This window comes from Nakaseomyces glabratus, chromosome J (genome assembly GCF_010111755.1).
Source record: "Nakaseomyces glabratus chromosome J, complete sequence".
NCBI classification, from domain to species: Eukaryota; Fungi; Ascomycota; class Saccharomycetes; order Saccharomycetales; family Saccharomycetaceae; genus Nakaseomyces; species Nakaseomyces glabratus.
This window is the reverse complement of record NC_088960.1, coordinates 977802-990795: the sequence shown is the minus strand read 5'-3', so window position 1 is coordinate 990795 and position 12994 is coordinate 977802. Positions and strand designations below refer to the sequence as shown.

Sequence of the window (12994 nt, the reverse complement as noted above, 5' to 3'; positions counted from 1 at the left end):
AAAGGATATAATTTACACATATAATAATGATAGAGAGACTCTGGTTCTCTTAATGGAGTGATTTATTTGGTAAGGACGCTTACAAGGCCTTGACTTCCTTGACAACTTCGTTGTAAGATTCCTTGTATTCTTCCTCCTTGGACTTGTCCTTCTTGTTGCTGCCTGGCACGATGAATATCACAGAGGTAGGTCTCTTGGTTGCACTTGCGGAACCCAAGTCTTGCTTGGATGGCACGAACAGGTATGGGACACCGTGGTCCTCACATAGCACTGGGATGTGGGAGATGACGTCGGCGGGACTGATGTCACCGGCGATGACCACAAGACCCTTCTCGCCTTTCCTTAGGGCCTTGACAACTTCCTTGACACCACGCTTGACGTTCTTAGCACGGGAGGCCTTCTTGACAGTCTTCAAGACTTTCTTGTTCAACTTCTTAGACGCTAGTGGTTTGGCAAACGGTAGCACAGCTGGCATACGAGCCTCGTAGTTATCTTCCTTTACTTCCTTAGCCATTATTCCTTGGTTTGTGTATGTGTATGTGAGTGTATGCTTGTGTTTGTGCGTGTGTATATGTGTGATAAAATGCAAAGGTCTTCTATATTCAAACAGTCAGCATCCAAGAACCACAGAGGATAACCCAGGATAATAACACTATTGCAATGCTCATCGCCAAAGCTGAAAAATTTCTGCAAAAAACTTCAGTGTGAACTAGCTGAAAGAAAAATTTTAATGCAAGAGGTGAGAGTGAGAGAGTGAGAGAGGTAAGCCCATCTCGTCACCACACTAATAGCGTGGGGGGGGGATGGGATACGTATCGTGGCACCTCAATATAATCACATGACCTTAACATTATCCATAAATTTTTTTGCAAAAATTCTGTTAGAAAAGGGCGCAGGAAAGGAAATAAGTTCAAGTTGTGCGTGCGTTTCTGTGTGTGTTTCTGGCCTTCCTTGCTAAAACGGCTTTCATACCAAACGGGGCAACTGCCAGTAATAGTATAGCCACAGTCATAGGTACATTGGCAAACATATTATAAGTAATTGTTACTTGGCGAGTGGATATTGTGCTTTGGGAAACTCAGGGCAGCAAACAGTCTTGTCTTGATGGATAGCGATAAAGGGTGGAGGCAGCGGAAGGCGCGGGTACAGCTTGCGGAAGTGAGCGGCGAGCTGGCTGCTGCGCAGCAAACGCATTCTGTGAACATATGGTATGGCAAGTGGCAGTCCAGCAGACATGTTTCTGTGCACCGGCTGGACCCCGAGCGGGACAGCGGTGTGACGCGAGGCGACAGCAGCGGGACGTGGAAGTTCTGCTTGTATTTTGCGCGTGGGCTATGTGCGTTGGGCCACAAGTGCGAGTATCTGCACCACATACCCGAGCAGAGCGACTTCGACAGGTACCTGGTGGAAGGCACGCCGCTGCTGGATTGTTTTGGGCGCGAGAAGCATGCTGAGAACCGGGAAGACATGGCAGGGGTAGGCAGTTTCAACCAGCAGAACCGGACGTTGTACGTGGGCAATATCGGCAATGCGGCGGTTATGAAGAACGGGAAACCGCTGAACAGCCGCCAGGTGGAGAGCAGGATACGGTATATGTTTGGCAGACTGGGCCCGATGGACCGAGTACGGTACCTACCGGAGAAGAACTGTGCGTTTGTGCGGTACCGCCACCACATAACAGCGGAGTTTGCGAAGGAGGCCATGCGGGACCAGTCTCTGTCTCTGTCCATGGCACAGGACGCGGCACTGGGTGCGCAGGACAGCACTGGTCTACTAGTCAAGTGGGCCCGAGAGGACCCGGATCCTCAGTCGCGCGCGCACAAGGAAGAAGACCTGGTAAACGCGCTGCTATCACTGTTACCGCCACAACAAACGCAGACCCCAAGCAGGACCACAAGCAGGACCACTAACAAGACCACCAACGAGGCCACGAGCAAAGTACGCAAGCTGCATAGAAAGGTGTACAGGACAACCACAGCGGCTATGTCCCATAAGAATATACTCACGTCTTACGACTCAGATTGAAATTTGTCAGGAACCGGCTCATCACTACTTAACACCGAACACTATAGCGGGTAGCTTGTCCTGAGAAGAGTAATACAAGGGGGCTGGATCAAGCCACAAAAGTTGGAGATTGCAGTGTGTGTGTGGGGGGAGAGGGTGTTAGCACTATTGAAGGAAGACAGTATAAATAGGGTCTGGTCTTTCTAGTACTGTGGGTTTTGAAGCGTCGTTTTTCCAATGTTCTCTTTTGAATGACGGTAGTAGAACTTTGAATTTTTTGTAGTTTTGGATACTCTGCAGACTGTACTAGCTTGTCTGTGGGAATACTAATTGCTCGTCATCATATTTTGTTTTGAAAGCGGGCTCACAGAATAGCAGGCACATAGTAATATTTGTTCCATAGTGCTTTTTCCACTTCCCGCCTGTAAACCCCGACTCTGCTGCGACGATTTACAAGAAGCCATACCCGTTCTCATTCCCATTACAGTACTTTATTTTAGGGGTCCATTTTTATTTTTGTTTTGAAAGCTTCTGCTGCGCAATCTTACTTCTGAACTGCACATAGAATTTTAGTGATTTACACTTGAAGTTGTGCGAAGCGTTCTAAGTGACACTGACAAAAGCGGAGGAAATTTTCGGTTTTGAGAACAGGAAAAGGACTGAAAGTTGGAGAAACCCATCGCTAGCGGGTTTTGTGCAGGGACTATCACAGGGGGCTACACATCCGGGGTTTATACTCTTATATCCGTGTGCGTGTATCCATAGCTGCTGATCTCAGTACACTTTTCCTTTCGCAACACAAAGCGCTCAGACAAGTAGCTACCACGAACTTGAAAGGGCGGGGGAGTCTAAGAAACAGGTTGAGCCTTTTACTGATCTTTGACCTTTGCTCTTGCCGTGCCACTAAGAAATGGACTGCCGCGGCGGGAACAGTGTTCTGCAACTGACGAGGAGGATCGACTCTTCTCTCAGGTTTGGCAAGAAACTGGAGAACAAAGTGTCGCCAAGGGACGAGGCCTCCGCGTTTCTTTATACCAATGTGCCCAATGCGCCCAATGTCCAGCCTACGCCATTGGCCATTCCAAGTATCACCCTGAACAAAGCCGCTTCTAGCTCCACTTGTAGCTCTACTTCTAGTCACGCACACAATAATGTAAACTACTGTGCAAATAATGACAGCGGGTACGACCTCGTGCGTGAGTTCAAGAAGATAAACGAACCTGCACCGCCTACAAACAACTACAACTTCACCAGACATGTGCCTGTATCACATAGACCCATTGGGTTTTCGCCCAGGACCATGGGGTTGCAACAACCTTTGAACTTGGATGGGTCGTTTGACTGGGAACGTGAATTTGCGCAAATTGAAGGTGAATTAGGCGAGTCTCAGAACGTCCTAGAGGGCACTACTGTATCCTACGGGGGAGAAAGAGAGCACCAGGAATCGGTGCATTCTACATCGACAGTCGGCTACCACTATTCTTCAGACCTAGAAGAAGACTGCCTTAACATCTACGACTACGTGTCAAGCAAGGCGACTTCAGTACACTCTGAGGGTAATACATGCTCAGCAGGCCCGGGATTGGCTCGCTCCCCATCATACCGCAATCCGCTAACAAGAGACGCCTATGTTTTCAATACAGAAAACAAGTACTTGAACTCATCCCCAAGCGCTTACGAAATTGCATGCATCTTGATGGAAAACAATTGCAACTTAAGTGAGATAATTTTGGCTTTTGAAGCGGCCTTGCAAGAGCATGAACAACAACACATGGTCGACTGTTGGTACAGATTGGGGATAGTGCAATTACAAAACGAACAGGAAGAAAGCGCTATGGATGCTTTCCAACACGCGCTTGAGCTTGAACCAGGTCATTTGGAGGCATTGAAGTTACTGGCTGTGTCGCATATAAACCAAGGTAACGCAGTAGAGGCAACCGTGTGTCTCTCACGTGCTTTAGAACTAAAAGGCGTTACAATATCGAACTGGCCCCAGGAACTGTCAATTCTTAACGTCCGGGAGACGATGGAAAATGTTCTACTAGATATACCTTCTACCGCTATAAATATTACAAGAGACAAGGATATACTGACCGTTTTAGCACTCTTTAACTATCTGCTGGGCAGATCAGATAACGCCATAAAATGCTTTGAAAAACTTCTAGAACAGGATCCCAAGGATGAAATAACTTGGAACCACCTAGGTGCCACCCTGGCTAACTCCAAACGTTACGACACAGCCATTCAAGTTTATATGAACACTATTGAGTTGAAACCCTCTTTTGTCAGAGCGCGGTACAATCTGGGAAGCACTTTAGTGAAAAATGGCGAATTGCAAAGGGGAATAGAGAGTTTGCTCACAGCTTTAGTCATGCAGGGCTCCCCAATTCCCCCAATAGCGACGAACCTTGAGTCGTTTATCGAACACCTAATTTTCACTGAGGCACAGGGCAAAAATACCATTGTGACCTCTCTGAAGAATGCATTATTGAAAATACCTGATGATGATATCGAGCTAAAAACAAATATAGAGAATCGCATTCGCTTGATATTGTCTTGAACGCTATTTAGTGTCTAATTAACTAATGTTTAAAAAATATTGTTTAGCAACTAGTTTTTATAACTACACACTCTTTTATTTTGTCGTTTTTTTTTTTTTTGTTTTCTTCAATAAACTAACCAACTTTGGTGTCATTTACTTCATATCTATATAAATTAGTCTCTAAACAATTTTCAATAAACATATCAATGAAACTACAATTGTCTCAATCGACCTGTTACCCAAAGCATATCTGGTTATGACTATGACTACTGTTGTTACTATGAGAACATCCGAAAACCTTTACCCGGCCAAAGAGTTCAAAACACGACGGTGCCAGTTTGTTTTTCTTCAAGTTGGTGCAACGACAAATGCGAAATGTCATAATAAGCAAACTGATGAGCATCTTTGTTCAAACTTTAGCACATTCAGTTTGAGATAAGGTGAAAGTTAACATATTTCGGTTGATATTTGAGGGAATAACCCATACCTATAGTAAAGTTCATCTTTCACTAAGAATTTTCAATCTGAACAGCTTGTTCTTGCCACGACAAAGACGTTTTGGACAAAGTGTGTTTGTTAAAGTTGCAGATACAATAATTTGTTGAAAAGTGGTAACAAACTAACTTTTGACACTCTACCTAACTCTGTAACGCAAGCTGGAAAATTAGCTATCATATAATTTGGGAAAACAAATACAGGAAAGCAGGGTTTTTCTTTCTCTATACACCTTCATCCACCGAGTGAACTTATTACACGTTTATGAAAATCTTAGGACTATACACAACAATTCAATAAACAATACTGGCGTGAGATGGACTTTTTCAACAGTGGTGCTCCCGAAGGAGACGATAATAATATGGATTCACCTTTCTTTAATAACGAAATGAACTCTACACAGTTTTTATTTGGAGACCTAATGGATACTTCCAATTCAGGGAACCAGAAGATGGACGATTCTCAGTTTTACAATAACAAACCTTTTAATGATGGAGACATTAGAACTCAGAGTAATAATAGTAACATGAATATGAACATGAATATCTCGAATACATCGAATAACAATGGGAATAATAATAGTAATAATATGAACAATTTTGTATCCAATCCCAATACTCCATACACAGTACCAGGCAACTTTGTGACTAATCAATCACCAATGGGTTCTGTAGGCTCTAATTTTGACGCTGCACCTCCTCAGAACTCTTCTGCAATGAATAATTTCCAAGCCAGCGGCAGCTTGTCACCACAGGCAATCCTTGCTAAAAACTCTATGGTGGATAACCAGATATTGGGATTAAACTTCAATGGTGCTGATAACTCTAATAATAATATGAATGCAAATATGACAAATACGCTTTCCCCTCAAATGACCATGTCTAATATACAGTCCAGTGCTAACACTCCTCAACAGATCTTGATGTTTAATCAGTCAGCTAATACTCCTGGATCATCGAACAATATGAATCTTAGTGGCAGTAATTCTACTCCTGGTGCTGTAGGTGCTAATCAGGATAACATGAATATGCAATTTGGATCCAATATGCCTTCGAACAGTATTATGTCTACTCATGGTTCACCTAACATTCCTAACCAAATGCAACAAAACAACTTACCAATGAATCAGAACAGTGGACGGAGTTCCAGTAATAACAGTAAGATTTCTGGAAAGGATGCTCTTGCATTACAAAACGCAAGCCCTCAAGATAGAGCTGCAATATTAGCTGCACTACAACAGAGACAACAAAGAAGATTCCAAGCTTTACAACAACAACAGATACGTAAACAACAATCACAACAGCAGTTACAGAAGCAAGCTCAGCAACAGGTCCAACAACAAGTACACGCTCAAAAACAAGCTCAAATGCAGGCACAAGCCCAAGCCCAAGCCCAAGCCCAAGCCCAAGCCCAAGCCCAAGCCCAAGCACAAGCCCAAGCTCAAGCCCAAGCCCAAGCACAAGCCCAAGCCCAAGCTCAAGCTCAGGCTCAAGCTCAAGCTCAAGCTCAAGCACAAGCACAAGCCCAAGCACAGGCTAAGGCTAAGGCCCAGGCCCAGGCCCAGGCCCAAGCTCAGGCCCAAGCTCAAGCACAAGCTCAAGCACAGGCGAAGGCTCAGGCACAAGCTCAGGCTCAAGCACAGGCTCGATTTAAAGCGCAGAATAGACAAGCAATGCAGCAACCAAATTCACCAAACCCAGCAAATGGAAATCTACAGCAGCAAAAAAAGTCAATTCTTCAAAATCTACATCCAGCTCTTCAGCAAAAGATATCAATGGAACTTAACAACAAACAATACGAACTATTCATGAAATCACTGATAGAAAACTGTAAGAGAATCCACATGCCTCTACAATCAATTCCGGAAATTCAAGGTAAGAAAGTGAATTTATTTTACCTGTTCATGTTTACTCAAAGACTTGGCGGCGGGGAGCAAATATCAAGAAATCAACAATGGAACTTTTTAGCTCAAAAACTTCAAATTTCAAACGCCCAAGAATTGGAAGGGGTATATTACAAATTAATCTACCCATATGAGAAGTTTCTAGAATCTCCTGAAGGACAAAAAGAAACTCAAGCCAAAAAATTCTTCCTACAGCAATTTTTGCAAGAGCTATTAAAGAAAGTCCAACAGCAGCAAGGATTACAACAACAGCAAGGATTACAGCAACAACCTTCTCAACAGCCAGGACAGATACAAAACCAAAATCAAGGTCAAACTCCTACGCAACTTCAACAACAGGCAATTCCACAAAAGAACCAAATGCATTTTTCCAATCAGAGTCAAAATATGGTGGGATCCTTTGATACTACTAACTCTCCCATGATAAATCAACAAACAACATTTGACAGTAAACAGAGAAAAGAGAACAGAAGAAAGAAGGCATCTACTGATACACCAACAGGAACTCCGATAGCAACCCCTGTACCCTCAACAAGTATAATAAATTTAGATCAAAACGCAAAAAAAGCTGTGAAGAAACCTAGGAAACCAAGACAAAAGAAAAAGACTAAGAAAGAACTTGAACTCGAAAAGAAGCAATTAGAAGAAATGCAAAAGAAACAGCAACAATATATTGAAGAGCAACAATTACAGCAAAAAATGGTTATAGAGCAAAAACTAAAAGATCAGTATAAAAAGGAGTTGGAAAAATTGCCAAAAGTATACAAGCGATCTCTATGTAGAAATTATACTCCTCTCAAACGTGTTATTCAAAGATCTAATGGATATGATATTGAATATGTCGCTAAGGTAGGAGAAAAAGTGAATGCTAACAAACCAATTTTCTTGTTTGCTCCGGAATTAGGTACCGTAAATTTGCATGCTTTGTCAATGTCGTTACAGGCAGGAAATATTGGTGAAATAAATGTTGCACTCAATACCTTACTGGTTACCAGCTCAGATGCTGTACTTGAATTAAATATAGAAATGTACCCAGAATTGATTGAGTCATTGTGCATTCTGGGCATCAACTTACTCTCCAACCTTTGTGAAAATAAATCAGATTTAAGGCTTCTTCAAACCAATTTGTTTTCTTATGTACTTAGCGATGAGGTGGAATCCTTCCTGTCCAATGATACATGCACATTTTCAAAGACGAATCACAATATTGATCAGATTTTTGATAAATTAGCAAAAAACACAGTAGAAAGTGGAAATTCAGTAAGAGTCGATTCATTAACTGGTACCGATATCCTACAAAATTCGTCATTAAATGATAATCAAGACAGTAAAGATACAATACCCCCAATGACAAGTGAAATAAGTGACTTACTAAAGCCAATATACAATAACACATGGGATCTTTTACCAACACCTGTCAAGTACCTGCAGAATCAATTTCCAAATAAGCTTCATGTGCCATCCTACCTTTTGTCACTAAGAGCTGTAAAAGATGAAGTCGATTGCCCATTGACAAAAGTAAACACCAAAGGTGCAGAGAATGCAAGAATTCTTATAACAGATCAATTATCTACCATCTGTATGATTCTCAGAAATGCTTCCTTTTCAGAGGCGAACGCAAGGATATTAGCATCTAACCCTTTCCTAAGAAGATTTTTTGCCGATATGTTATGGGCAGTGTTTTTAGACCACGAAAAGTTTGTTTTTGAAAGAAAAAGACTAAACTTCAGAAAAGATATTGCCATAACATTGTCTAACATTGCTCACCTAATGCCATTTCATTCGTCCGTGGACGGATTTTTACTACTAATTCTGATCTTAAGTTTTGGAGAACCAAAGAAGAACTCTGGCAGCTTAAGAAGTGACGAACTGTCTTATAACGAGTATTCTCTAACATGGGGCAAATATCAGTCATTTGGTGTGGATGTACTTTCTAAGCTGCTATCGACTGAGCAATCGACCAAAAATATCATAATGCGTTTATTGTTTTCATTTTCATCTGCCACTAGAGACGACTCGTTAAGTAAAGACGAACTGCTAACCAAAAAGCTAGTAGATGCGTACTGTAAGGGCGATCAATATAAATTACTAAATGATGTAGTTTCATTTCTACTCTCTGTGATTCCCTTTGAGCAAATAAATGAAACAAGCTCACTGCTTTATAGCATGACACCTTTGATTTCACAATCAATAACATCTCTACTTCTAATTGTAGATCAGGTTTGTGATGAGAAATCTGTTAATGAGTACACACTAAAGAAAAATATGCCTTTAATATGGCTAACTACCGCTGAAAACTACGGTTACAAGCTGCGTTCATTAGGGAAGCTTTACAATGATATATCTGGGGATACCAATGAGTTATCAAAGGCGAACGGAAATAGTGTGATGGAAAACATGGAATTCAAGAAACTTGCTCCATTGATTGGTTCATCATGCTTGAAATTAGTCAACTTAATGATAGATAAAGCGCTTGAAATTGATGAAAAGGTGAAAACTAATGACAAAGATGAAATTGCGTCTAAAACATTGGCCGCTGTTCCGGAGCTTTTCCCGGGAGAAATTGAAAGTATCGAAATTATTACCAATCAATATTTACACCCCGATATTCTACAGCAGACACAATGCCTTATTGAACTTAAAGATGAAATATTATCGAGAGCATGAAATAAGATTTCAAAAAGAATTTTCCATGACTATTAAATTAATAAGATACAATACATATAGTTGTTACATATTCCATTTCTAATTTTAAGCAGATACAAAATACTAATTTAAATACGAAGTTAATATTATCATTGTCCTATTATGCTTTTCATGTATGCACATCTTAATCTAAATCACTTATATCATAGTCATCATCGTCGTTATCATCATTATGCAAGAATTCATACACTTTTGTGGCGACCATTTCATTCCCAACAACATTCTGGATGTCAATAAGCCTCATCTTTGTTAGTTTCCTAAAAGTTTTGACCTTCTTTCTTATGTTAAAGTAATCTATTTTAGACAAGACCGGAATTGATAACAGCTTTTTAAAGCTTTGCTCATTGTCAATGCTTTTTTCAGACAAACCCATTTTCCTATGCAAACCCAATTCAATTGCTATATTTGGATCCGGTTGTTCCCTCCCTAGTTTTAATTCTAATATGATATTTACAGATTGCAAGGGAGAAGAACACCACATTATTCTAAGTCCTGGGAACTTCATCACTAACTTACAAAGTTTCATTTGAATATCATCTTGAGATAACTTATTAGATATCGGATGTGTAGTAGAAGAATCCCTTGATCTGTATAGCCTTCTTTCACTGAAAGGTTCAAGTGAAAATGATTGACCTTCATCAAATTCTATCATCAACGTAGGATACTTATAGTGCTTAGACATTTTTTTACATTGCGCCTCAAGTCTATGGTTTTGGAGAGATCCAATTAGATCAGATATTGATTTCCTTTCAACGCAAATATCTGGTGTAAGAACATAATCACCGACAGTTAACATGCATGGTATTACCCTTACCCCATATCGAAACAGCAAACCCGGCAACGCGGCATTAAATTCTCTAGTATCTACCAATACTACATCTTGAGTTAGCTCTCGCAGGCCAAGTTGACCACCTGCAGTTCTAGTATTAGTTTTCCGGATATTGGATAGCTTAAGCTTTCTTTCAGCAAGATTTTTGAAATGTGAGAGATCCGTCTGAGCTTCAAATCTCTGTGCTAAAGTTGCATTTTCTCTAATTAATTTACTAAAAGCATCTTTTTCCTTTTTTATAGAAAGAAGGTGAGTTTGTTCTTCTGCACTATCACCATAGTACAGAAAAAATATTTTTGGAGGGTTCTCTCTTTTTAAAGCTCTGAAGATTTCGACTTTTCTAATAAACGCTAAGTCAGGTTCATACATGATAATATAAGATGGCATCATCTCCTCAAATAAAACGTCATCACCTATCCTACTAAAAGTTTCTATCAGTAATTGATCCTGTCTATCCAAGTACTCAAAATTTTCCTTCTTCTTTTGCATTGTTTGATCAATTAGATCAGCTTCTCTTTTCATAAACTCCTTGAATAAAGTACTGTTTTCAAAGTCATCGTACTCTCCTTCATCTTCAACGTTATAATAACCCTCTTGTTCCTCTACCCTGTAATCTTCTATCAAATCATCGGACGTAGATTTCATAGTTCCCTGTGCTTCCGCATTAAAATCGTAATTTTCAATCACATCCTCTATATCAATGCCTGAACCAGCACTATGTAGTTTTTGCACAGCAGCTACAGCGGCAGCCCCACGAGTCCTTCTTCTTTTGGTCACTACTTCCTCCTTGGCAAAAGAGGAACTGACAGATAGCTGTACTTCAGGCTCGGTTTCTTCTTTCTTGAAATCTCGAACAATTCTTTTACGCTCCTCTCTCTTCATTTTGTACCATTCAAGTTTACTTAGCATAATGTTACGCATACCAAACTCATTATCATATTTTGAGATTACCCGCCTTAGCTGCAACACAGTGGTGTTATTATTACAAACAATTAGGGTAGAACCTTCAATATTTCTAGTTGTTTTCTCATAGGCAATATCATCAAGTATACTTAGTAACTGATCCCATTTAGGAAGTTCCTCTAAAACATAATCCTGACCGTTGAAAATTCTTTGTCTAGCATATGAAATAACTAATTGAGATTCCTCTGCCATTAACCATGGCGATTCTGAGTATTTTCTACCCAAACTCGGCTTATTAGCTTCTAAACTAAGCTGTACCTCTTCGTAAAAATCAACTGCATCACTGGAGTAGAGCATCTTTAATAATCTCTTCAAATACTTGATATCCTTAACCAATTGTTTTGATTCAAAAGAAATTCTGTGCCAATTTGGCACCATTATCGCATCTATAGATCTGATAAAGTTTGCATCCAAAATATTCTCGATATTCCAATATTCTATCGATATTTCTGTATTTTTCCGTGTCAATTCTTCTATACATTTCTTCAAACAACCCATTAGGCCAAATTGTATCTGTGACATTGCATTAGTGGGGTTAATACGCACTTCAATAACCTTATCCGACCTAATCTGACCATTGATAACTTTTTCATTGTTGAGTGAGGCAGATACCTCAATCCTAAATCGAGGCCATAAAAGAACATTCTTAAGATGAAGCTCTTTCATTTTATTTATCAATGGAGAAAAAGACATCGAAAATGATTCTGGGTTATTTGAAAACGCTTTTATGAAACCCCATCTATTCTTTGATCTGTATATCTCCAAAATAAACGATTCATTCGAAAAATTTCTCAAGTTATCAGCATTTAAAACTACGAAACCAGTTATTCTGTTTGGATGTATAGTTCCTGAAAGCAAATCAACGATAAATATCCGAGACGTAACACTGACAATACCACCCTTTAAATATAATTGCCTTCTTTTCTCCACACTTAGAGTTTCCGCCGTGACTTCATTAAATATTGAGTACTTAGGGTCATCATCGTCATCTTCATCTATGCTAGCAAAGGGCCCAGCATTATCATCTGCATTTACTAGCCAATTCAACTCCTCAAGCTCTTCTGATATTTGCCGATTCTCTGACCCGGTGGCATTCAAGACAACCACAAGGGAGCGCTTCAATTGCCCTTTTATAACAGTAGGAGTGGCTAGTACGTGAAGCAGATTAGACACAATGGGGACCATACCAAGCCCTTTACCCATAATTACTAAAGGATCATCAGTAGCAAGCACATCCTCAATGATTTGCTGCTGAAACGGCAACGATAGATTCAATTGTATGTCAACAGGCCTTATATCCTCAATATTGGGCTTGAACTCAGTTGATTCATCAAGATCATCTGGAATTAGTGGATAGAGTATAGCGTCTTCATCATTTGGACTGTAGACAGTGGTCTCACTAACCACAGATACTTGCTCATCGTTCTTCTGTTGAGTCTCATCTATGAGTCTACGTGAATCATTGAACTGTTTCTGCTTCTGTTCCTCTTGCTGGGACAGCTCCAATTGCAACTCATCATCGGAGTCGTCTTGTACAAACAATTGCATCTAG

The 12994-nt window shown here is 40.3% G+C and overlaps 5 protein-coding genes across 5 annotated transcripts; 3 read left to right on the top strand and 2 right to left on the bottom strand.

The window, feature by feature from the left end:
* Positions 1-79: 79 nt before the first annotated feature.
* On the bottom strand, positions 80-514 carry NHP2 (snoRNA-binding protein NHP2; the record flags this gene model as incomplete). Its single annotated transcript, XM_448127.2, has 1 exon — positions 80-514. The coding sequence occupies one exon, from the start codon at positions 512-514 to the stop codon at positions 80-82; it is 435 nt and encodes a 144-aa protein (XP_448127.2).
* A 590-nt stretch (positions 515-1104) lies between these two features.
* On the top strand, positions 1105-2025 carry CWC2 (active spliceosome conformation promoter CWC2; the record flags this gene model as incomplete). The annotated part of the gene is made up of 1 exon (XM_448126.1): positions 1105-2025. The coding sequence occupies one exon, from the start codon at positions 1105-1107 to the stop codon at positions 2023-2025; it is 921 nt and encodes a 306-aa protein (XP_448126.1).
* Positions 2026-2914: 889 nt separating this feature from the next.
* PEX5B (tetratricopeptide repeat protein) lies at positions 2915-4564 on the top strand (the record flags this gene model as incomplete). The annotated part of the gene is made up of 1 exon (XM_448125.1): positions 2915-4564. One exon carries the CDS (start codon positions 2915-2917, stop codon positions 4562-4564), a length of 1650 nt encoding a protein of 549 aa, XP_448125.1.
* Positions 4565-5357: 793 nt separating this feature from the next.
* On the top strand, positions 5358-9611 carry SWI1 (Swi1p; the record flags this gene model as incomplete). The annotated part of the gene is made up of 1 exon (XM_448124.1): positions 5358-9611. The coding sequence occupies one exon, from the start codon at positions 5358-5360 to the stop codon at positions 9609-9611; it is 4254 nt and encodes a 1417-aa protein (XP_448124.1).
* Positions 9612-9774: 163 nt separating this feature from the next.
* RAD1 (ssDNA endodeoxyribonuclease RAD1) lies at positions 9775-12990 on the bottom strand (the record flags this gene model as incomplete). The annotated part of the gene is made up of 1 exon (XM_448123.1): positions 9775-12990. One exon carries the CDS (start codon positions 12988-12990, stop codon positions 9775-9777), a length of 3216 nt encoding a protein of 1071 aa, XP_448123.1.
* Between the last annotated feature and the right edge of the window lie 4 nt (positions 12991-12994).